This window comes from Aphidius gifuensis, linkage group LG5, assembly GCF_014905175.1.
Source record: "Aphidius gifuensis isolate YNYX2018 linkage group LG5, ASM1490517v1, whole genome shotgun sequence".
NCBI classification, from domain to species: Eukaryota; Metazoa; Arthropoda; class Insecta; order Hymenoptera; family Braconidae; genus Aphidius; species Aphidius gifuensis.
The window spans coordinates 9,807,197-9,832,255 of NC_057792.1; the positions used below are offsets into that span (position 1 = coordinate 9,807,197).

At 28.5% G+C, this 25,059-nt stretch overlaps 3 protein-coding genes across 4 annotated transcripts; 1 reads left to right on the forward strand and 2 right to left on the reverse strand.

Annotated features, from left to right (window-relative positions):
* Positions 1 to 2,194: 2,194 nt before the first annotated feature.
* On the reverse strand, positions 2,195 to 6,286 carry LOC122856343. The gene is made up of 3 exons (XM_044158029.1): positions 6,142 to 6,286; positions 5,867 to 6,066; positions 2,195 to 3,649 (listed from the first exon to the last, which is right to left on the reverse strand). The coding sequence occupies exons 1-3, from the start codon at positions 6,284 to 6,286 to the stop codon at positions 2,195 to 2,197; spliced, it is 1,800 nt and encodes a 599-aa protein (XP_044013964.1).
* Positions 6,287 to 6,748: 462 nt separating this feature from the next.
* On the reverse strand, positions 6,749 to 8,689 carry LOC122856344. The gene is made up of 6 exons (XM_044158030.1): positions 8,521 to 8,689; positions 7,942 to 8,265; positions 7,755 to 7,874; positions 7,547 to 7,681; positions 7,350 to 7,475; positions 6,749 to 7,266 (listed from the first exon to the last, which is right to left on the reverse strand). The coding sequence occupies exons 1-6, from the start codon at positions 8,687 to 8,689 to the stop codon at positions 6,749 to 6,751; spliced, it is 1,392 nt and encodes a 463-aa protein (XP_044013965.1).
* An 8,913-nt stretch (positions 8,690 to 17,602) lies between these two features.
* Positions 17,603 to 19,952, forward strand: LOC122857559. Of its 2 annotated transcripts, XM_044159811.1 has the most exons (5): positions 17,603 to 17,843; positions 17,926 to 17,992; positions 18,083 to 18,248; positions 18,307 to 18,487; positions 18,696 to 19,952. In XM_044159811.1, exons 1-4 carry the CDS (start codon positions 17,799 to 17,801, stop codon positions 18,443 to 18,445), a joined length of 417 nt encoding a protein of 138 aa, XP_044015746.1. In that variant the 5' UTR covers positions 17,603 to 17,798; the 3' UTR covers positions 18,446 to 18,487; positions 18,696 to 19,952. The 2 variants fall into 2 exon arrangements, with proteins under 2 accessions (XP_044015746.1, XP_044015747.1); XM_044159812.1 differs by lacking the exon at positions 18,307 to 18,487 and having other exon boundaries at positions 17,730 to 17,843.
* The last annotated feature ends 5,107 nt before the right edge of the window (positions 19,953 to 25,059 follow it).

Consider the following 25,059-nt stretch of genomic DNA (forward strand, 5'->3'; position numbering starts at 1 on the left):
TCTTGTAAAAGCGCCGAAATCAACTCTTGTCATTTCCGCCAGGGTAGAATGGTGTGAGAGAACCTTTATTTATATCAGTACAGTACAGTATTCAATATCGCAGCGATGGTGCGCGCGCCATATGAAGTTGGGATATGGGCGCGAATCCTGCTTATCAGGTGTGCTAATGTACTAATATACAACATACACATGCTTGCTGATAAACGTAACCTTTTGTTTATACATCCTTTTGTCTTTATCGTGCCTTTGTTTCTAGTGCCTTTTGAAATATATTATTTGATTGATGTGAAAAATATTCTGTCTTCTGATCATCTTATAAATTAATTGAAACTTTTTAATAAAAATAAAAACAGATTTTTAAGATGTATATTTTTTTTTTAAACTTCAAAATCATTTTCAGAAATTGCGTTTTTTTTGAAGATTATTTAAAACCTTACTGCACTCTGACAAACATTATAAAACCAAATCAGATCAAAGCAATATGATTTCCAAGTCCAGAGCAATTTGACAACATTATAAAAATAAAATTGTGCAAGGTAGTAGTAGATGGTGTGGGAAACCTTCATATTTACTTCAGTATCCAATATCGCATCGATGGCGCAAATTAAATAATGATACTTTAAGCTATGTTCCCAAGTCACATGTTATTGTTTATTTTTCTTTCCATCAAGTTTAATGAGTTTTTTTTTTTACATCATATGTAAACAAAAATACAAAATATTTTTATTTACGAAAGGATTTATTTTCGAATATCTAAATCAGCTGCCAGAAGCAACGGTCTATAGAACTGCAAATCTGTGGTGTCTCTCCGTGACTGCAGAACAAGCTTGACACCACCAAGCTTGTTCTAAAATCACGGATTCGCGATAAATTTAGTAAATTTAGTTACTTTTTGGTAAGTTTTCTCGCTCACTGACGAATCGAGTCTCCGCTCGGTCTCTACGACTTCACAGCTCTATGGTGTTATTCATTTTTCATTAGCAATGTACAGTTGTAGCTATGAACAAAAGTATTTAGAAAAATGTGAATCGTGTTCATATGTAAATGTTTCCTTGTCAAACGAATTTATGATGAATCTTTTAATACCAATATAATAATAATAATTATAGGTGTAATCAATAAGGCTAAAATACCAATACAATGCTTTATGATAATTTTCTTTTTAGATGCCCAACTTATTTTTCAAAATAAATTGTCTCAAAATTTTCTTATATTTTTTGAGCTTCCTTTTTTCCTTATCTTTTATTGGTAAAACCCCTTTCAAATAATTCAAAATGATTTCACAAATACAATGAATAAATTTAGAATCACTGTGTTGAAGTATTGCTCGACGCTGTTTTGGATTAGCATGAACAAGTGATGTTAATAATATTGTATTTTTCCGATCAAATGGTATTCTCAAAGGCACCTGCTTTGGTATGTTGTCAGACATTATAGATGTACAACTGGTAAATTTAAAGATGGATCACTATTATTTATATCACGTACTTGTTTTGGGACATACACATAATTTTCAGGGTCACTAGGAAAAATACATGTCCTAATACGAATGTTTTCAGGTGTTGACTGATTCAAATCAATTAATAAGTAACCATGTGGCGCTGATGTAGCATCTAAATAAGCTTCTTGAATAAATTTTGTATTCAATGGGGATATTTGTCTAGCAAGATGAGAAATTTGAGCTTTGTCACGAGGATTTTTGAAAACAACAATATAATTTGTATTCAAAGAAATTTCCCTATAAAATTTTCCCCCATGGAATAAATTTTGTGATAATAATAATACACTTAAATTACGGTGATGTGAACCCTTGGTAAATATATCTAATACAGATGAACCACTACTACTTTCACGCATTAAATCATCCATTATGATTAACTTTTTTTTTTTAATATCATTAAAATCTTTCATGTCTGGTAACCCTTCTTGAAATTCAACATTTTTATATTCAGTATACACAGGTTGCCATTCGGCGTAATATAGAATAATACGGTCAAATTCAGTATCACATAATCCCGATAATTCTTTTAAGAAACGTTTAGTCCAAACACTTTTACCAGCCCCTGACGGTCCTGAAATAATAATTTTAAATGGATGTGTCATTTGCCAAGCCATGATGATAACTGAAAAAAAATTTGGTGTGGGTGTATATTCAATAAAAACATTAAACAATTTATTTTTATTCAAGATTTATTCATATAACATATTTAGCACGTTTATTTACAGTATTATTACATGTATAATACTCAGTCGTTAAGTCCCTAGGTCTTTTTTTACTGGTATTATACAGGCTAGTACTATACTCAGTAGTTAAGCCCCCATGTCTTTTTTTACCGCTATTATACATAGTATTATAACCATACGGTAATGTATTATTCATGTTAGCCGTAAATTTCCGTTTCGGCCCGGTAACACGTACAATTTTCGATTCCGATATTGTATGTACATCATGTTCTTTAGTTCTACGTATTGAGTCACAAGTTACAATAATTTTGTCGTTTTCACCATCAGTTAAAGTCTTAATACTATCATAATTGACTAATTTTTGAGCATTAACGTCAAGGCGCACACCTTTTAATTTACATACTTTACTTATTGTACCATCAGGTTTTTCAGCAATATAACTATAAAATTTAGGGCCCCCAGAAATAAAAGTTTTTATGTAACCACCATCAAGCTCATCAGTGAGATCACCTAAATAATTACCTAATGGCAGTTTATCATTTTCATTCTCAGAAATAAAAACTATAGAGTCAGTATCAACATACAATACTCGTGACTGAACTTTATCAAAATATTTGTATAATTCTAAGCGCGCATGCGCAGTCGTGAATGCGCCTAGAACTGGATTAGTTGAGCTATCAGTTCTATTACAACTTTCAACATATTTCCAATTGACAAATAGTGTATCATTATCGATAATAGTTATGCAAGAAACTTTAATATTGGCGTTTTCAATAATTTTATTAAAATCTTGAATATTTTGAATAATACTGTACATATCCGAAATATTATCCATAGCTAGTCTACCCCAAAGCGAATTCAAGTTATTTTTACTGACTTGGCGTAAACCAGGATTTTTTTCAATTTTCGTAGGCTCTAAATCAATTCCCTCTACTTTACTATAATTATCTATGTATGCTTGTTTTGATGCGTCATCAACGCACTCTACAGGCCAACCGCTAGCTTCTTGTTTTATTTTCAAAAATTTATTTATGTAACCTGTAAATAAACCACCAGTTCTAGTTTTTGGGTCATATTGAGTTGTTTTATCCCAATGCCATATTTCTTTTATTTGTAAAATTTTATACCCTTTCTCAACCGCTACTTTCAACTCCTCAGATACCCAAGTACCTATAAGTGCGCGTTCTGATTCATTATGAGCACAATTTTCTTGATTTAAAGTTAATGTACATGCGTTACATAGTGGAAAAAAAAATTTTTTATGACACCTCATTGGCAATACTGGTATATATAAATCGGGGGGTGGCAAAACTCGACATTTAATTAATCCTATCACATTACTTATGTTATTATCTGGACAAAGCTCACGTATATCATCCAGAACAAAAACTTTAGGGTGACCTAGCGGGTAAATATTTTTCTTCAAGACACTAGAATAAAGTGATGTGACGTCCACGTAGTATATCTTTTGAGAACCAGTAACAGTATGTGAAACACAAAAATTTTCAGTTCGCCCACCAAATAAAGCATCACGAGGTAATATTGCTTCTTTATAAAAATTATTATCAATTGTTTTCAAGAAATTCTTTAAATCTATGTTGTTTTGACACATTTTTTTAAAATCACATTCCCAAATAATAATCAATTCATAACCTTTTTTTTTAAAATATGCATTTATGTACTCAGTATTCTCACGCCTCGTTCTAAGCGTTGTATTATCCCCTAAATCTGCATCCACATCTTTGATCAATTCAAAACAATCACAACCATGATAGTAACAACCTAAAAAAGAGTATATGGTTTTTCCATCTTCTGAAATGCCATCGACCAGATAGGACCCTACTCTACGCTCACGCCCTCTACCAGCATGAATTATTTTGATCCCTTGAGAATGTTCAAGCCATAGTAGCCATTGTATAGCTATGGTAGATTGCATGTCACCTAACCTATATCCATTCTTGGGAATCTGTGCTACCTCATTTTCTTTTAAATAATTTCTACGATAAATTAATAAACTAGTCGATGCAGCAGTTAAAGCTTCGGTGAATGGGCAAACATTCCCTACTTGCATCATTAATTTTCTATATGTAATACACGCCTTCTTAAGTAATTCTACATCAGATTTACAATACATCGCCATTTCTCCTTTAAAATCAAATGGTGGGCCCTGAAGTCGTTCATTATACCATTTATCAAATTCTTGTTGTTTTTCAATAGTCAGCGCGCGCACACCAAAGTCTTCTTTAGGCGGTAAAGGACCAATATAATTTTGATTTTCTGGTTTATTAAAAAAGAAAGGAAAAAAACCCTTAGTCAATTCTTTGATTCCAAAAGCTTTTGGTAGCGCACTTAATGGCATGAAAAAATAATTTAGCGAGTCTATAAATTTGACATTATCGAAAGATATCAATATAAGCCTAGTTCCTTTTACAATTGTTTGAATATTTGTTATAGGCACTCTTTTGATTATTTCACGTAAAACAAATTGGGCATCATAGCCCCCACCATTATGAGCTATACAAATTAATTTTGAGTATCTTGATTTTGACTTTAAAACTAAATCAACAAATTTTTCCATGGCATCATCACCCTGATGTGTAAATTCGTGCGTCTCACTACAATGACAATTTTCTGTACCGTCTGACTCCGAACAAATTTCACAAACTATTTGCGCGCAAAAATAATTGACGATATGCATTTTTAATTGTTTATTATTTTTATATGATCTCAGCTCAGACCGTGTTTCAAAATCAAAAAATAAAAATCCGTTAACTTTTTTTTCTTTACGAGCACTCTGCTTTATCGGCCGTGGCTTCATATAACACAGATGGTTTGGTTGTTTATGGTCTTGACAGGGCGCACAATAATAATAACCACACAAATGTTCACTGTCACGGACGTAGACTTTACGACAAATATTACATTTTTTAATTCGATTACAAACTGAAAAATTTTTTGAATACGAGTCTGGTTGTAAATGTTTTTCATAACACTGTTCACTATAAAATACTCGATTACATATCAAACATTTTTTAAAATCATCATCATTACTGTTATTGATTTTACATGCCGGGAAATTTAAGCACTTGTCACATTTTGTCCAACATTGTTTATGATATTCATTTTTTGTAAAGCCGATACGACACCAATCACACCAGAATTTTATATTTGTAGCCATAAATACATGCATATATTTTATAGGCGCGAAATGTTTGTCATCAGGATAATACACAATATTCAAAATTTTCATATTTTCACGCGAAACACCACGATTGAGCAAAGTTTTTTTCCCATCAAAAAAAATTGTATGACTATCATTAATATCGAAATTCCAGATAACTAATGCAGCAGATTCAGTAACTAAATAATTTTGAAATAAAATTATTTCATTGATTCCGCACCCGCCAGGTGGTACACAAATGTTAGCTTTTTGACACAGTTCAAGACCCTGCTTTTTACTAGCAACTATAGTTCTTTTCTTTTTTTTTATTGATAAACATGTTACAATAGAGCGTGGCAAACATAAATATAGATCATCGTGGTTCAGTTCCAGAGCACCACGAGCCTTTTGTACCACTTGGTGTGGGACACTACCACCAGTCGTTGATTTTAATACAACCAAGTCAATAGTAAATAGATCGTTGGCCTGCACTGGATCATTTTTTTGACAAATGCTACTTACAATCTCCCATAACCGTTCAAATGTAAAATTATTGGCAGGTGTCAAGTGAGTATGCGCCTCAGAGTTCATAGAAGGAGTTTTGAAACTGAGAATAACTCGATCACGCGGATTATTTGAATAATTTCTGATCAGCTTGTATACTTCTGCAAATGCTTCTTCAATCCATGTTTCAACTACAGTATTTTCCGGTATTTCTTTCACTTTAAAATTTATCAAATGTTTATTTAAATTATATTTTGCCACAAATGTCTGTGTTTCATCAACAATATCTATACGCTGAAAATTATTATCACTACCACCACCTGTTTGTAAAATCTCACTTAAATGATGTTGTTGTAATGGCGATTGCATGATTCGATTTATTATGTCCCTATCGATAAAATTATCGTCAACTTCAGCATCATCTAAAACACGCTCCATTCTTTAGCAACAACTTGAAAAAAGATCTTCACACTGCAGTGGTCACAGCAAAACTGATTTTTTTTTTCTAAATTCACCTGTTTCGTAAAATATTTTACCTGACAAAATTGAAAATTTTTCTGACCCTCTGGTGTGAAAAAATATAACAAGAGGAATACGAATTTTTTTTTTCTAAACAAAATTATATTTGATACCGGTAAAAAGAAAACGAAAATATGCTGTAACCTGAAAAATTTTTAACAATAACAAATATATCTGTAAAAAGAAGACAACAGGAAAAAGGTATACAAAATTTTTATTTATTTATTTATTTATTTTTTCTATACAATAATACCTGTAAAAAAGACATAAAAACAATTTATTTATTTATTTATTTTTTCATTTTATTTTTTTCGATACAATAATACCTGTTAAAAAGACATACAAACAATTCAATTTATTTACAAATGGGTTTATTATTATTTAATCTATTAATTGGGCACAGTGTTCACAATGACCAAATTCATTGACAATGGGTTCTCCACCACAGAGATCGCATTTTACGTGACTCAATGATTCTTCGAGCTCACGTATTTGGTCTTGTAAACATTTTATTCTATCATCTACAAGTTGTTGTCGTTTTTCAAAAATTGGATTGGGCATTGGTGATGGTTGTGGGATATGTGGTTGTTCACCCATCTGCCATTTTTCATGACAGCCTTTACAAAATTGACGATATGGCGTTGCTGCTTTATTTGGGCATTGATATCCCTCGCAGTCAACGCAGAAATCTGTAATATCTACAGACTCATTTTTTGGCTTTGAAGACCCTGCTTTAGGGCGATATTGATGTTCTTCGTCATATTTTTCAGCAACATTATTCTCATTCATAATAGTGGGTGGGTCTGAAGGCGAAGCCGATGATGACGACCCCGATGACGATGATGATGAACCGGATGATGACGAAGACGTTGACGATTGACTCAATATAACCACGTCATCTACCATACAAAAAATATATATGATTAATATTATTATCATTATTATATTTTAAAATTTTTTTATTTATTTATAAAATATTTACCTTCTTCTTCTTCTTCTCCATTGTCATCATCTGTGGCTATTATTTTTTTACCGTATTTCCCGGACTTATGCATTGCCAGTGGTGATACTGGCCTCTGTTTCTCACCATTGTCATCTTTACTGCGTTCTGTAATAAAAAATAATATTTTATTATTATTACATTATAAAATTTTTCTATTTATTTTATAAAATATTTACTTTTTTGATTGTTTGATTTTTCCTTTTTGCCAGAAATTATCGAAACATGTTTACCGCGTAGTATTTCATCAGCAATGATGTTTGGTTTCTTAGGTCCTGAATAAATTTTTTCTCCAAGACCCTTTTGTTCTAGGTCTGTAACATAAAAATTATTATTATTATTATTATTATTATTATTATTATTATAAACATTTAAAAAATATTTTACCTTTTAAAACCTCATCCAAGTCCACATCAATACCTATAACTTTCCCCCTGAATTTTGTGTTTGCAAACAGTTCCGCAGGTTCTGAATAAATTTTTTCTCCAAGACCCTTTTGTTCTAGGTCTGTAACATAAAAATTATTATTATTATTATTATTATTATTATTATAAACATTGAAAAAATATTTTACCTTTTAAAACATCATCCAAGTCCACATCAATACCTATAACTTTCCCACTGAATTTTGTGTTTGCAAACAGTTCCGCCGCTGTTTCATATTTTCGGTCTGTGTTAGCCATGTCAATTTTTTCAAGAGGTACATTTTCCCGTTCAGGCTCATCAACCGGGATTTCATTGTTTATCACAATTTCGTCAACTGGCATTTCAGCCGCTGTTTCATATTCCCGGTCTGTGTCAACCATGTCATTTTTTTCAAGAGGTACATTTTCCCGTTCAGGCTCATTAACCGGGATTTCATTGTTTATCACAATTTCGTCAACTGGCATTTCAATGTCTATAAAAAGTATTGAAAAATTATTTATTTATTTGTTGAAAAAAAGTATTAAAAATTTTTTTTTTTTATTGAAAATTTATTTGTTGAAAAAAAAGTATTGAAAATTTATTTGTTGAAAAAGTATTAAAAATTTATTTGTTGAAAAAAAAGTATTGAAAATTTTTTTTTTTTATTGAAAATTTATTTGTTAAAAAAGTATTGAAAATTTATTTTATTTATTAGTTAAGAAAAAAGTATCATTGAAAATTTATTTACCTAAAAACATCATATCATCCTCATCAGCCTTCTCAAAATCCTTCACCACATCTTCACACTGTATAGAACTTTTTTTATGTATAACACTTTTTTCACTTTTATCATGAACTCTTTGTATGATTTTTTTGAACTGCACTTCTAATTCCGGATACTCTTCTATATAGCGCATATCTGTCGGGTTATCGAGTAATTTATATCGAATAAAATCATGAAGTTCCCTATCTTCTTTGGGGAAATCTTTGAAAAACCCGGAGACCCAATATCTGCGGGCAATCACAGTACACTTCAAATTTTTCAGCTCGCTTAACAGTTCAGGGTATCTATTAATTTCGTGTACCCATTTTTTATCACGGCTATCTTCTACTTTTTTTTTTTTACAAGTAAATGCAACTTCGTTACTTTTAAGTCCGCGTTTCATTTTTATTTTAGTAGTTAAGATGTGACTAAGTAGACCCGGAAAACACAACTGACACTTGTCGTGAAAATTTTCAGGGATGATAGTCAAAATAATTTTAGTCAGGCCCATTTTCCCACCACCATAAATACTTATCATTTCTAATTGGTCCATTTTTGCTAAGATGTTGCCAATAGAAAATCAGAAAATCAAAAAAAAAATAACAGGTGTATCTTAAAATTTTTAGAAATTTGTCGGTAAAACTTACTTAAATCCAAAAAAATAACCCACTGTTTTTATGACTCTTTTCCACGTACAAAAATCTGAAAATACCCATCGCAAGTCGCTCGTAAAATTAGATAATAAACAGCAGGAACATTTAGAAAAAGTCTATCGAAAAAAAATTAACCCTCGGCATGGAAATCTGAAAAACATGCAACTCGTAAAAATAAAATAACAGAAGAAACATTTTAAACTACAAAAAATTTTTTAGAAAATCAGTTCATAAAAAATCCTATACAACATCTTAAAATAAAAACTTACCTTTTTTAAAGGGAAATCTGAAAAACATGCAAGTCGTAAAAATAAAATAACAAAAGCAACATTTTAAACTTCAGAAAAATTTATGTCGTTCGTAAACTAAATTAACAGCGAGATGATTTTTTCTATTCTACCCTTATACGATTTGAACACGAAACTAAAAACTATATTAAAAAAACTCCTTTATTCTTACATTTTCTGAAAACTATACTAAAAACTATATTAAAAAAAACTACTTTTATCTATGTTCTCTTAAAACTCTATTCTTTTTTTTCCCTACTATAAAACTAAACACATGTATTTCAAAACTAACACCGAAAAACTATACTAAAAAAACTAAACAGAAAAACTATATTAAAAAAACTACTTTTATTTATGTTTTCTTGAAACTCTATTCTTTTTTCCTACTATAAAACTAAACACCTGTATTTCAAAACTAAAGCAAAAAAACTATACGAAAAAAACTACTGAAAACTCTATACTAAAAATACTAAGCCGAAAAAAACTATACTAAAAAAAAAAACAACTGAAAACTCTATGCTAAAAAAACTATCTACCTGTACGATTTCCTTATTCTATACTACGCTTACCTATGCTCTATTCTTCTTCTATTTCTATACTACGCTTGGCCTATGCTCTATATGTACTTCACCGTTGCCCCCGTGACGTCACCCATGCATTTTTATTTTACTACGCGCCCTTACAATCTCATTTATCCTATACTACACACCCCCTTACACACATACCTCTCTCTCACACACATACCTCTCACTCGCACCTATGCTATTTTATTTTTACCCCATGCATCCTATGCGGACCCATGCACAACACACACGAGGGGGGAAAGGGGGGAACCGCATTCCACAAAGTCGCCCAGAAGAGCCACCTTCTACTTACGTAAGGGATGGTAAAAAAATTAAGCAATACGTCTGAGGCTCAGAGATTCTGAAGCAATACGTATGAGGCTTTGAAGAAATAAAACAATACGTATGGGATTGGAAAAATATAAAGCAATACGTATGGGCTTAAAAAAAATTTAAGCAACACTGTTAAAAATGTTGGTAAATTTACAATACTTTTTCAATACCGTTGCACAGTAAAGTTCGCAGTTTTGTATTGTAATGTCGAATTACAATTCAAAGTTGGTAATATTAGTACAAAATATAGTAAATTTCCATAAACTTACAAAAAAAATTTTGTAATTTTACAAACCATTGTAATTTTCCAAAATAGTTTGTAAAACTCCAATAGATTCGGAAACTGAAGTCCCATTACGTTTGTAAATTTTCAATAATAATATTGTGATTTTCCCAATGTTGTAATTGTCCAAAACAGTTGCTAAAATTCCGAAGAAAACTTGAAAATCAAAATCCCATTATGTTTGTAAATTTCTAATAATAATATTGTAATTTTTCCAACATTGTGATTTTCCAAAATACTTTTGAAAGTTTAGTTTCCATGTTGTCAAACGTTTCTATTTTTTACCATAGTATTTATTGCAGTACAGTGAAATTACATTTTTTTTCTGTAACATTTTCACAAAACCAAATGTTGTAAATTTTCTAGATTTATTAACATAGAAAAAAAAACTAAAAAATCAATCAGTGCATTTGAGTATTCAATTATTTAATTAACTGCACGCTGTTTAAACAAAAATTTGTCTGTTTATTCAAGTGAAAGTATGATTGGGAATATCAAAAAAAAAAGTTCAGCAGTGAGAGTCGAACCCCGGAACATTAGACTGTGAACGAGGCGCTGTGCCTACTTGGCCACAACCTCTCTTGGGCGTTGGAAAATACAATATTTTGGGGTAAATCAACACGTGTTGAAAATCTTCAATTTTGGTAGTTATTAATAACTTTTGAAGTTTTTTAACTTTTTATAAGTAAATGAATCAGGCTATTGTACACTTTTAGACCATAAAGTTTTACAATACGTTGGAGTTTTAAAATATGAAGATAACATGTTTCTATATTGAGAATATGCAAATTTGCCAAAATAAAAAAAACGAACGTTTCACATTTAATTTTCTCGTGGTTATTGAATCGAACATTTATTAACCGCAAAGTAACATATTAATATTTCTTTGTTTTTTTTATTACCAAACTATTTTAAACGTGATGAGAATGATTTTGCACGAAAATCATCGACCATCGGTAAGACAGTAAGAAAACTTTCTTCTTTTTTTTCTTTTTTTTTGAGGGGGGATGAGTTTTCAGGTCAGTGCACCTAAAGTCCACTCGTACATCAGACAGCCACCGTGCTAATTGCTGCTCACCCCGCTTGCCTAATAAAGCCTATAAAGCACAGTGACTTTGTGAAGATTTAAATGAAATTATATTGTGTTTTTGATAATTACCGAGTAAAAAAAATTATTTATTTTGTGCTACGAAATTTTTTTCACAAATATATAATAAATTATACTATCAAAACCTCACTACAAGGTAAGTTTTTTCATAAATAGTTATTTATTTTTTTTTTTGTGTATATAATAATTTGACAATAATTTTATTTGTAATTTGATATAAAAAAAAATTGGTCCCATTGAAAATTTAATAATATTTATTTAAAAAATACAATTAAACGCGTGGAAATAAACCGAACAGAAGAACCTTAACAATAAAATTTCCTTCCCAGAAGAATCGGGGCCAATAAAAATTGCGTATATTTTCATTGTCGTCATGCGCCTAACTTTTTTTTTTTATATTCAGATTTTGTTGCTTTGTGAAATAATTTTGATAATTAATCTCATCAAATAAAAAAAGTTGAAAGTTCAGATTATTGTTTACATTGAACATGTTCTGCCATTTGGCCAGTTCTCGCGAAAAAAGTATGCTCTTACATCATGAGCATCATATGTATATGTAAATTTCATTTTTGAATTTTCGAATTCTTTGTTAAAATTAGAATAATAATTAAGAACTTATTCTTTGTTACTTTATTTTTTTGTTGTTTGACTACATGAGATAAAAAAAATATCAAAAAACGTTAATAAACTCAATCATTTTTTTCATTCGATGAAATTGATTAATAAAATAATTCCATAAAATAAAAAAAACTGGAAATTTTTGAGAAAAAAAGTTATATATTTATTTATATATTATATATTTAGAAAAAAAAAATAATTTTAAGTCGAGACTCAGCGACCAACTGTGTAAAAGAATGTTGGCAATAAGACAAAATCTTCTTGGAAAAATGGCGCGCCTTATTGTATTCTTCTCTTTCTTGTCTCTACGCTTCGTTGCATTATGAAATAATATTAGTCCAGTCAAAAAACTTCGAAGTTCACCAAATTTCTCAACAAGAAAAATGAAAAATATGGGCAGATTCCTTGTGACGAGCTGATTAAAGATATGTAAAAAAAAATTGCATCAACCCCCGGGAAAGGGTTGAAAAAAAAAAAATAAAGTTTATTTTTTAAAAAACACATAGAAAAAATAATTTTACATGGATAAAGTTCAGTAACTTTTTGTAGAGAAAAAAATTTGCAATTTTTTGGTTTTTTTAGTTTTTTTTTTATAGAAGGGTTGATTTAATATCAGGGTTCAAAGTTTAAATTAATCGCGTAATCGTTGTAAATAGTGGGGGAGCTAAAAGTTTCAGGGGAAAGTTGAGAGGGAAATATATTGTAGTCGCGCTCACACTCAGTTACACTCGGCCACGCTCGTTCATTCAGTTCCTACTATATCTGTCTTCTTTAAATATATATCTTTCTTTTTTTTTTCAAATCAAACTCTGAGCCGATTTTCATTTTCGGAGCATCCGCGGCCGAAAAATAATAACAAAAGCAATTATTTATTGTTAAATTAATATTAACAACTTGATACTAGCTTCAATAGTTGACCGATTTCAATAATTTTTTAAAGAGCTTGAAACGTGCTATTATATAATTAAATGAAAAAAATTATCACTTAAAAAACAACAATAAAAAAAATTGTTTTTTGTAAAATTATTATTAAAAATTAAATTTCTATTTTAATAATTAATTGATTTGAAAATTTTTTTTTTTTTTGTTCTAAGGGAGACAAAAAAAACTTCAATATTATTGTGAAAAAAATATTTTCACTTGGAAAATAACAATGAAAGCAATTGTTTATTGTAAAATTGTTATTTAAAAATTAAGTTTCTGTCTTAATAATTGATTTATTTCTTTTTTTTTTTTTTTTTGTTTTAAAAAAGATAAACTTCAATATTTTTGAAGAAAAAAAAAAATTTATGAACTTGAAAAATAACAATAAAATTAATTTAGAGTTTGACTTTTTCTTTTTTTTTGAAAAACAACAAAAAACGATAAAAAAAACATTAATTGTTAAAATAGAAATTCAATTTTCAATAATATTATTTATTACTATTTCATTTTACAATAAACAAATAATTTTATTGTTGTTTTTTAAGTTTAGAAATTGTTTTTTTTTCTAATACTGAAGTTTGTCTTGTCTATTTTTAAAATAATATTTTTACGATAAAAACTAATGAATAATATTTTAAAAATTAAATTCCTGTTTTAACAATTTATGGTTTTTTTTTTTTTTTTTAAAAAAAAAAAAAAGGGGAAGACAAATTTTAATATTTTTGAAAACTCACGATTTAAAAACTTTATGAACAATTAATTTTGTTGTTGTTTTTCAAGTTTATGAATTGTTTTTTTTTTCTAATATTGAAGTTTGTCTTGACTTCTTTAGAACAGAAAAAAAAAAAAGAAATCAATCAATTATTAAAATAGAAATTCAATTTTTAAATAATAATTTTACAATAAACAATTAATTTTATTGTTATTTTTCAAGTGAAAATATTTTTTTCACAGTAATATTGCAGTTTGTCTTGTCTCCTTTAGAACAAAAAATAAAAAAAAAAATTGCAATCATCTAATAAAATAGAAATTTAATTTGTAAGCAATAATTTTACAATAAAAAATTATTTTTATTGTTGTCTTTCAAGTTTATGAACTGTTTTTTTTCTTAATTATTGAAGTTTGTCTTGTCCTTTTTTAAAGCAAAAAAAAATTTTGAAATCGATCAATTATTAGAATAGAAATTTAATGGTTAATAATAATTTTACAAAAAACGATTGCTGTTTGTTGTCTTATTGTTGTTTTTTTTTTAAGTGATAATTTTTTTTTTTTTACAGTAATATTGTAGTTCAAAACTTCAATAATACTGTAAAAAAAAAATTTTCACTCGAAAAATAACAATGAATTTAATCGTTTATTGTAAAATTATTAGTTATAAATTGAATTTCTATTTTAATAATTGATTTATTTCTTTTTTTTTTTTTTTTTTGTTTTAAAGAAGACAAGACAAACTTCAATATTTTTAGAAGAAAAAAAATTTATAAACTTTTGAAACAACAATGAAATTATTTGTTTATTGTGAAATGATCATTTAAAATTAAATTTCGATCTTAATACATGATTGATTTTTTTCTTTTTTTTTTGTTTCCACAAAGAACAACAATAAAATTAATTGTTTATTGTAAAACTATTAGTTGTAAATTAATTTTTATTTTAATAATTAATTGATTTTCAAATTTTAAAATTAATTATTCAATACTAGACAGTTCTTTCAATGATTTTTAAAAGTATAATAAAGTAATTCGACTTGTTGAAAGAGTTTTATTTTATTATTTATATAATTATAATTAATGCATTAAACCATGGTAACTAAAAAGTCCATTATTATAATATATCAAGTACAGTATAGAGTATAATTTTTAAGTGTTTAAATGTTTTAATAATATTACTTTTGTTATTTTTTACTGTGAAAAAATTAACAGACTGAATACAGCTTGTATGTATACTAAATTAATTTTTTCATATATATTTTAATGTATTTTTTATAAATTAAAAATTAAAACAATATACTAATTGTTGAATGATGCAAGTGAAAAATTTGAAAAACAAAAATTTCTTGTGTTCACGATTACAATAAAGATTAGTAATTTTTGAAAAACAACAACAAAAGTAAATGTTCATAAAGTTTTTAAATCATGAGTTTTCAATAATATTAAAATTTGTCTTCTCCTTTTTTTTAAAAAAAAAAAAAAAAAGATAAAAAAACCATAAATTGTTAAAATAGAAATTTAATTTTCTTAAAATATTATTCATTAGTATTTATTGTAAAAATATTATTTAAAAAATAGACAAGACAAACTTCAGTATTAGAGAAAAAAACAATTTCTAAATTTGAAAAACAACAATAAAATTATTTGTATATTGTAAAGTTGAATAATATTAAATAATATTACTGAAAATTGAATTTCTATTTTAACAATTAATGTTTTTTTCATCTTTTTTTTGTTTAAAAAAGAAATCGCAATCATCTATTGAATTAGAAGTTCAATTTTTAAACAATAATTTCACAATAAAAAATTATTTTTATTGTTGTTTTTCAAGTTTATGAACTGTTTTTTTTTTTTAATATTGAAGTTTGTTTCAGATTAGTGTCAAAATTCCGTCCAAATTATGTGCGATTTATCTGTATTCTTTTAATTTTTTATAACAATTTCAATTTTTCAATATTGAAAACACCTTCACCAAATAAAAAATCTCACCAGGTGTTCTAAAACAATAAAACTATTTTCTTTTTAATTTTATCATACTCCAATTTACAATAACATCAAAAAAATAAATAAATGAAATTTTACTTCAATAAATAAATTGGAAGATTAACATTTTTAAAACAAAATAATATTTTGTTTCAAAATCAATTGTTATTTCTGGCGTAAATTTAGAGAAAAACCATTATTTTTTATGAAGATGTTTTTTTTTTTTCAACCAATAGTTTTATTATTTTAAAACACCTTATGAAATTGGTTATTTATTGAAGGTGTTTTCAATAATAGAAAATTAAAATTAATACATTTTCCCAGAAATCTTTTCCAAAATGATTATATTTATATCTCTTATTTTTACAAAATATATATGTCAATATATTTCAAAATGCATGTCTCATATTAAAAAAAATTCACGACTTGGTATGATTAGAATAACTACAAGTAATTTAAAAAAACATAATTATTATTTGAACATAATATAATTATAAAACAATATATAGAGCTAAAACGTACTGACTAATGTTGAGTGAAAAAAAAAACTTCTATTAACTATTTACAAAAGTTTACAATTATTATATTTAAGAAAATTTACAAAAAAAAAAACAAAAAGTAAATTTAAACGAAATTTTGATTTGCCCAAGTAAAATAAATTGATTTTGTTTTTCCATTAAATATATTCTTTTAGAAAGTAGAAAAAAAATTTATTAAAATTCAAAATCAACCAGTAGAATAATGAGCTTTGGACATTGATTTTATAATATGAATAAAATATATATAGAATTTTCACATTAAAATATTTTCAATAGTCATCTGTGATATGAAGTAATTTTTTAAAATAAATATATATTGATAAATAACATAAATAAAATAGATAGACTTATTTTGTCGTTGCATTTTTTTATTGTTAATCATTTTGTTTTTTTTTCGGTGATAGATGTAATGGAAAACGTAACTTTAAATGTTTATGATAAGTTCGTAGACTCGTTACCAAAAAAAGTCAAAGAGTGTAAGAGAGGATTGGTTGATAAAGATGAAAGAACATGCTTGCAAAGACGTGCAGTCGATTTTATTTTTGATGAATTGAAAGACACGAGTTTAGGTACTGTCAAAATAGTATGCAAAAAAATTTGTGACAGATATCCTCAATATCGATCTGTGGTTGGCGAAAATGAGTTGGGTGATAAAGCACATATGGGTATAGTCTGCAGTATTCATGACTCTATAAACCATCGTCTGCGAGTCAAAAGAAGACGCGAGTCAAACAGTTTGTCTATGGAAAATAATGAAAACAATTCCAAAAAACGCAAAGATCAATATGGTCTTGCCGAAGGTCAATACTGCCCACCAATAACAGAAGAAGTGTTGACAGCGTTAAATAAGAAAAGAAGTGAATTAGTTGAATTGTTTGGGGATGGTGTAAACAGTTCTGAAAAAAGTGTAACGCAATTAATGCATGAAACTTATAAACTGCAAAGAAATGACATTGTTGGTGGATCTGCTAAGTCAATTGCAACCATATTTTTAGAATGGCCTTACTTAAAAACTTACGCAATATTACTGCAGCATGCAAATTGTTTATTGGGTCAAACTGATTTTCAAAACCATTGGAATGGAGCATTGGAACTGTGGGCCAAACATACTAGGAAATACTTAGAACTTGATGAGTATGCAAGAATAGTACAGTCTAAAAATCAAAATAAAGTATTTCCAATGAGAATAAAAATAACAGAGGCTGAAGAAATCAAAGATGGCACGCATGGAAATGAAGCTCCAGTAATACACACTTGTTGTAATGTATTTTCATGAAAAAGAAGAACTTTTATATGTTGTGGTTGACGTAAGTTAACAATTTTTAACTATAAACAATATATTTACGAAACTCAAATGACATATTTATATCTTTTTCTTATTTTTTATAGGAAGAAGCAAACCAAGACCAAATACGTGATGCTCCTACAAATGTTACCCCAGTACTTGTTATAAAAGGTGTTTATCTAAATATGATATTTAAATTTTTCTAAATTTTTTCGAACAATCACACTTATATTTGTTTTGCATTTTGAATTTGATTTGCAGGTAAATCTATCTATGATGATAAGGCCGAATTTTTCGTCGTCATCGAAAAAAATGTTTTACGAGTTGCTAACATACTGAACGGAGTATTATTAACTTTGTTGAGTTACTATATTTTCAACTTGGAGTATCCAGTTGGTTTAGAGAATACACTCGAATTTATTCAAAGGTAATAATAAAACAATACTTTATATTTAGATCTATATACTCATATACGTCTATTTCAGATTATTCCTCGCCATTAATTGTACAATTAATAATAAAGAAAGCAGGAAAAAAGCTGGTAAACAGCCCAAGAAATTACCAGCAGGTTTCAATCGAAAAGTGATAAAACTAATCGATGAAATTAACCTTTTAAAAACTTAAGAATAGTTTGATATATTTGGATTTATTTTAGTTTATATTTAGGTCAATAAGATTTAAATTCATAAAAAAAATTTTAATTTTAATAATAAAAAATACCGCAATATAGATTATACTAATTAGTTTGATTACTGACAGAGTACAAAAATTTTCAAGTCATGTTTTGCAAATATCCAAGATTAATGTGATAATTATAATTATGTAATAGTTAACAGTTTTTCTGTTTTACTTATTATTTTCAATATATTCACAGATTGCCAGCTCAATATTAGTGTCAGTTATACACATATACATATCGAAACACTTACACAATCAACAACTCCAACTCAATCTATTGTGTGTTGACTGAGACAATACAATGGATTTTCGTGTAGCTGAAAATGTGCCATCATTGTTGACTATCAAAATGATGCTCTATGCCAAACTAGAGAATGCTCTGGTGGAGTTTAACACAGCTCATGGAGAAGCGAACCTCCACATGGACTCATCAAAGCTAATATTTCTATGCTCAAAGAAGAGTAGGCAGAATTTAACTCCAATGAAAAATATACACAATTTCATTTATGTCAAAAAGATAAGTCAGTAATTAAAATCATTGAAGAACATGATTATATTAAACTTGATATATATCATAATGCACGATCATCCTACATGCATGATCTTGGCATCATGATGGAAGAATTGGTTCAATATGAAACACCTGAAATACCTCAACCAACTCCAACAACAAATTTAGAAAAATTAAATATCACTCCATTTTCAGGTGATTTTAATCAATGGATCACGTTTAAAGATACATTCGACTCAAGAATAATTCAAGCGAACATCTCTGATACTGACAAACATGCTTATTTAGTCCAATATACTACTGGACCAGCTTAAGAACACATTAAATCCATCAAGGTATCAAAAGATGGATTTGCAAAAGCGTGGAAAGCATTAGATGACCATATTATAATAATAACCCTGACGGAACGCTACAAGGCTTGTTTTGTCCAAAAATACATGGCTTATTCAAGCCTTGTAGGCGTGGCTTGAACGATACTTGTATACAAGGTTTGAACAAGTCTTGTACAAGGCTGTGTTAACAGACTGAATCGCTGAGATCGATTACAATACTCGTTCAAGCCTTGTACGAGCGTGGTTACAAGGCTTGTACAATGTATGTACAACGATGGTTTTTGATTTGGTTTATCGCTCCCGTGTATTCTGCTTGTACGAGCAATGTACAAGCCATGTATACAATACTTGTACAAGACTCACACAAGACTTGTTGAAAGTTACAAGCATTGTACAACTCTCGCACAAGGGTTGTAAGCAATGCTTGTACAATACTCGTACAATACCGGAATAAAAGCGGCTTCCAACGGTTCTCAACTAACTTACAATATTGTGTTTACTTATAAAAGACGGTTTTAAAAGCTTTTTACGATATTTACTAGCATTTAAGCGTTAATATTTTTATATTAATAAATAAAAAGAAAATTGCTTTGATTTTTTAGTGTTAAATAGAAAAAGATGTACACTCAGAGAAGGATAAGTTCACAGTTAACATATCAATATGTTTACATTAAACATACAAAAGTTTAATGTTAACATATATATATTAACAATAAACATAGATATCTTAACTGTTTACATACGTATGTTTATAGTTAACATACGCACTGTAAAATTTTTTAGTTAAACCCAGGTGGAAATTCGCGGTAAGGAATCGACATAAGCTATGTCGACAATAAGTCGGGTAAACGGTCGATTCGACGTCGATGTCGCCGTAATATCGACATTGTGAAAACTCAAAATATAAAAACTGTCGAATGTACAAGAGAATTTAAGTGTTAAAAGTTACAAATAATTATATTACTGTATAGATATTTGTTTTTTTCGTCCTTCTCTCGATAATATTGTTTAATTTGTTGTTGTAAATTTTTTATACCAAAATGCCATTAAAAAATATAAATCTAGAATACAAAACTTGAAAAAAAAAAAGTTACTAGATAAAGTCAAGTGACATTACCGACAAAGCAGAAAAAAAAAAAAATTTTGTCAGCCATCTAGACTCGCGGGTTTATTATGTGTAAACATCTTCGGCGTGTTGTTGTAATTGAACAAAATAATTATAAGTACACATTTAAACAAATTTTTTTCATTCATTTATAAAAATATTGTTTGTTTTTATTTCATTTTTTCCATTTTCATACAATTATTGTTGTTCAGTAATTTTCAATAATCAATGATTTTAGAATTTCGATATATCGATTTTTTGTTCCTAATTCTATAATAACGATTGATAAAACACATGAAGTAGAAAAAGAAGTTCAAATAAAATTTTTTAATATATTCCGAACGGCTGGTAAAAATATGTATAGGTATTGTTTGTTCGGCTATAATTGAGACTAAGTGAAAAATATAGCTAAGGGAAAATTTAGCTATGGAAAAAATGTAGCTGAGGGAATAATTGAGCTCGTAAAATTATGTAGATATTGTGTGTTTATATGTATAATTAAGACTAAGTAAAAGATCAAACGGCTGAGTAAAAAATGTAGCTATAAGGAAAAAATCTAGCTAAAGAAAAAATTTAGCCAAGAAAAAGATGTAGCTGAGGGGAAAATTAAGCTGATAAAAATATATTTGGCTATAACGGAGACTAAGTAAAAAGTCTAGCGGCTAAGTAAAAAAGCTAGTGCCCGAGTGGAAATTTCAGTCCGGTTCGGATCCAGGACGGATCCGGTTTACCTGATTACATATCCGAATCGGATCAGGCTGGCCGGATCCGATTCGGATTGAAAATGTAACGCCCGCTAGGCTCCAAATCGAAAAAAAAAAATTATCCATTTCCTCAGTGCCGTTTAAAAGCTATTGGCTAATTACTTTTTAAATTTACGGGTTTCAGCCGGCTGAATTACATTGAAAATTTGGGGTACGTTCCAATACCGCCATTCGGTTTTATTCTTCTAGCTCTATCCTGCTCTCTATCTCTTCTGGCTCAATCTTCCATCTCTTCTTCTATCCTTCTCTTACAAGAAATGTACGGTTTTGGAACTTCCCCCTGAATGTTTATTGCTAGAGTACACTGAAAAAAAAAACTTCTGTCAGATAGAAGTTTTCTTCTTGCAAAAAAATGGATTTGGATTAAGAAAAAGTTGATTTGGATTGAGACAAAGACTTCTTAATCCAAATCATAAAAAACTTCTTGAATCATGAAAAAAACGTCTTGGTTCAAAACAAATTGTTCATGTTTTTAGAAGTATACTTCTTGGATTATGAACAAAAATGTCTCGGTTCAAGGCAAATTGTTCATGTTTTTAAAAGTATACTTCTTGGATTATGAACAAAAGTGTCTCGGTTCAAAACAAATTGTTCATGTTTTTAGAAGTATGCTTCTTGGATTATGAACAAAAGTGTCTCGGTCCAAGGCAAATTGTTCATGTTTTTAGAAGTATGCTTCTTGGATTATGAACAAAAGTGTCTCGGTTCAAGACAATATTGTTTCTATTTATGAATATAGATTCTTGATAAGATAAAAAATTGAAACCAAAAAAAAAAAAAAAAATTTTTTTAATTACAAACTTTTGATTTTGTAATTATATTTCCTACAATTTTTTTTTTCTTTTTTTGGTGTCTTACGCGGTAAGCTAATTTTTTTTCCAATTTTTTTCTACCTAACGCGGGACTCGAACCTATGACCGTAAAAACCTATCTAAATCTCAACCTGTGCCTTAGCTCGCTTAACCACGGGCGCGATATGAAAACAGGAAGTTATTTGTTTTACTTTAGTGACAAGATATTTATTTTTTTTAAATTCATTACATGAACAAATATCAATGAAACTATACTATATATATATTTTTATCAACAAACTTCAATAAAACAATAAATTACCAAATTACTATAACAACATTCTTTTGTTATTTCAAAATATTTTATGTTTTCCAAATAATTATTAAACATTCAAATAACATTTCATCATTATTATTATTTAAGAATATAAATATAATAGTTATAATAGTTGAAATATTCAAAATTTACGGATTTTAAAGGAAAACTAAATTAAAATGAAAAATTTAAAGAAAGTTATCATTATTTTATATAAAAGTTTATATGAGTACATTCGAGAAATAAATTAAAGTATATGCAACGTTAAATATAATTTATTAAAATACACAATAACTTTAGTAAATTATCATATTTTTTTTTCTCATCTTTATTCAAAATAACAATTTATTACTAATACATCATTCTTATAATGGCAAAACGTTTTTTAATTTTTTGAACAAATATTATATACTCTAATAACACCTTAATTATCTTAGATATTATTTTATTGTTTTATTGAAGTTTGTTGATAAAAATATATATATAGTAGTTTCATTGATATTTGTTCATGTAATGAATTTAAGAAAAATAAATATCTTGTCACTAAAGTAAAACAAATAACTTCCTGTTTTCATATCGCGCCCGTGGTTAAGCGAGCTAAGGCACAGGTTTAGATTTAGATAGGTTTTTACCGTCATAGGTTCGAGTCCCGCGTTAGGTAGAAAAAAAAAAAAAAAAAAAAATTGGAAAAAAAATTAGCTTACCGCGTAAGACACCAAAAAAAGAAAAAAAAAATTGTAGGAAATATAATTACAAAATCAAAAGTTTGTAATTAAAAAAATTTTTTTTTTTTTTTTTGGTTTCAATTTTTTATCTTATCAAGAATCTATATTCATAAATAGAAACAATATTGTCTTGAACCGAGACACTTTTGTTCATAATCCAAGAAGCATACTTCTAAAAACATGAACAATTTGCCTTGGACCGAGACACTTTTGTTCATAATCCAAGAAGCATACTTCTAAAAACATGAACAATTTGTTTTGAACCAAGACGTTTTTTTCATGATTCAAGAAGTTTTTTATGATTTGGATTAAGAAGTCTTTGTCTCAATCCAAATCAACTTTTTCTTAATCCAAATCCATTTTTTTGCAAGAAGAAAACTTCTATTATTAAGAACTTTTTGTCTTAAAAATAGAAAAATTTTTTTTCAGTGTATAGTAGTAGTGTCTGTAAATATAAGCCGGCAACACTCACACTACTTATGACGCATCAGTAAAGTGAAAAGATTTTAGGCATGAGGGGGCGCTATAATTTTTTTATTTAACATACGTTTGTAAGTACCCTTGTGAACCCAAAACGTCGCCCGGTCATGCGATTTAAAAACAACCTTAAAAATATTTTTATCTTAGAAAATTCAACCTTAACTAAACTAAAATTCCGGAATTTGCGGGGATCAATCTCGGGGCTATTCTGTTCAAAGTCGGCAACTCTATCCTATTGACCACGGTGGCGTACGTGGAATCGATGAAATCAAAAGTCCTTTACAAGTGTAGAAAGTTATTTCAAAATTACAGTAGAAAAACTTGATATAATTAATACTATATATGCAACAATGTATTTATTATTATCAAAAAATAAAATGACATTCTGAAATTAATTTTTTTTTTTTTTTTTTTCAAATACTTCTGAGTTGGATCCGTTTCAAATCAGGGAAACCGGATCTGGCTTACCTTAGCCAAGCCTGACCGAATCCGGAAGTTAACTTTGACAAAAAAAACAAACTTTAATTAAAGTCCGGCATTCCGGATCCGATTCGGATCAGGATAGAGTAAGGAAAACCGGATCCGGTTAGCCTCAGCCAAACCTGACTAAACCCGGAGATAACTTTGAAAAAAAAAATGAAGGTCCGATTAAAGTCCGGCAATCTGGATCCGATTCGGATCAGGAAAGAGTGAGGAAAGCCGGATCCGGTTAGCCTTAGCCAAACCTGACTGAACCCGGAGATAACTTTGAAAAAAAAAATAAGGTCTGATTAAAGTCCGGCAATCTGGATCCGATTCGGATCAGGAAAGAGTAAGGAAAGCCGGATCCGGTTAGCCTTAGCCATAACGGATCCGAAAAGGGTCAGGAAACCCGGATCCGGATTACCTTAGCCATACTGGATCCGATTCGGATCAGGATCCGGCCAAGCCGGATTCAATTTCCACTCGGGTGGCTTAGTTAAATCTAGCGGTTTAAAAAAGAAAAAAAAAATTTAATATATCGAAATTTTTATTTTGACTTTCTTTTTTACTTGAAGAGTTTTATCGACTGCTATTATTATATTTGCAAAATATATATATATATATATATATTATCTAAATTTTTATCGATACATTTTTTTCTCCTTGACGAGCTTTATTGATTGATATTAATAAATTTTCTAATCAATTGTTATTTTAATAACTATACGATATATAACCGATAAATAGCCGTTTTTTACTTACTTCAACTCCATTTTTAACGACTTTGCGCATGTGTAGGAATTTTTTCCGTATTTTTCCCGTAATCGTGAGAAAATTTTTTATAAAAACTGAATAAAAAAACATGTTGTCTTCAATTAATACGTCTTCAATTTTATACGCCGTGTACCTATACATTACAGCATCTCGATAGTTCAGTTCCCAAATTATATTTTACGAACACTATTTCGCATTTAGTATGTTAAACGAACTTGAATAATTGGAAATCAATAAATATCGACAGATGAAATATAATACATAGTTAGATCCTAATAATATCGATATCGAAACTTTGAA

Bases quoted from the DNA above. Each gene is read 5' to 3' on its own strand.
- LOC122856343 (XM_044158029.1), bottom strand. From the start codon at position 6,286: ATGGAGCGTGTTTTAGATGATGCTGAAGTTGACGATAATTTTATCGAT. The intron at 6,067-6,141 runs GTATAGATATTG...TAAATTTTAAAG, and splicing joins TAGTGATAATAATTTTCAGC to TGAAAGAAATACCGGAAAAT. The intron at 3,650-5,866 runs GTAAGTAGCATT...GGTTCTCAAAAG, and splicing joins TTGAACGGTTATGGGAGATT to ATATACTACGTGGACGTCAC.
- LOC122856344 (XM_044158030.1), bottom strand. From the start codon at position 8,689: ATGCGCTATATAGAAGAGTATCCGGAATTAGAAGTGCAGTTCAAAAAA. The intron at 7,875-7,941 runs GTAAAATATTTT...TTTATGTTACAG, and splicing joins CTTGGATGATGTTTTAAAAG to ACCTAGAACAAAAGGGTCTT. The intron at 7,267-7,349 runs GTAAATATTTTA...TTTGTATGGTAG, and splicing joins TGGAGAAGAAGAAGAAGAAG to ATGACGTGGTTATATTGAGT.
- LOC122857559 (XM_044159811.1), top strand. From the start codon at position 17,799: ATGTATTTTCATGAAAAAGAAGAACTTTTATATGTTGTGGTTGAC. The intron at 17,993-18,082 runs GTGTTTATCTAA...TTTGATTTGCAG, and splicing joins CCCAGTACTTGTTATAAAAG to GTAAATCTATCTATGATGAT. The intron at 18,249-18,306 runs GTAATAATAAAA...CGTCTATTTCAG, and splicing joins ACACTCGAATTTATTCAAAG to ATTATTCCTCGCCATTAATT.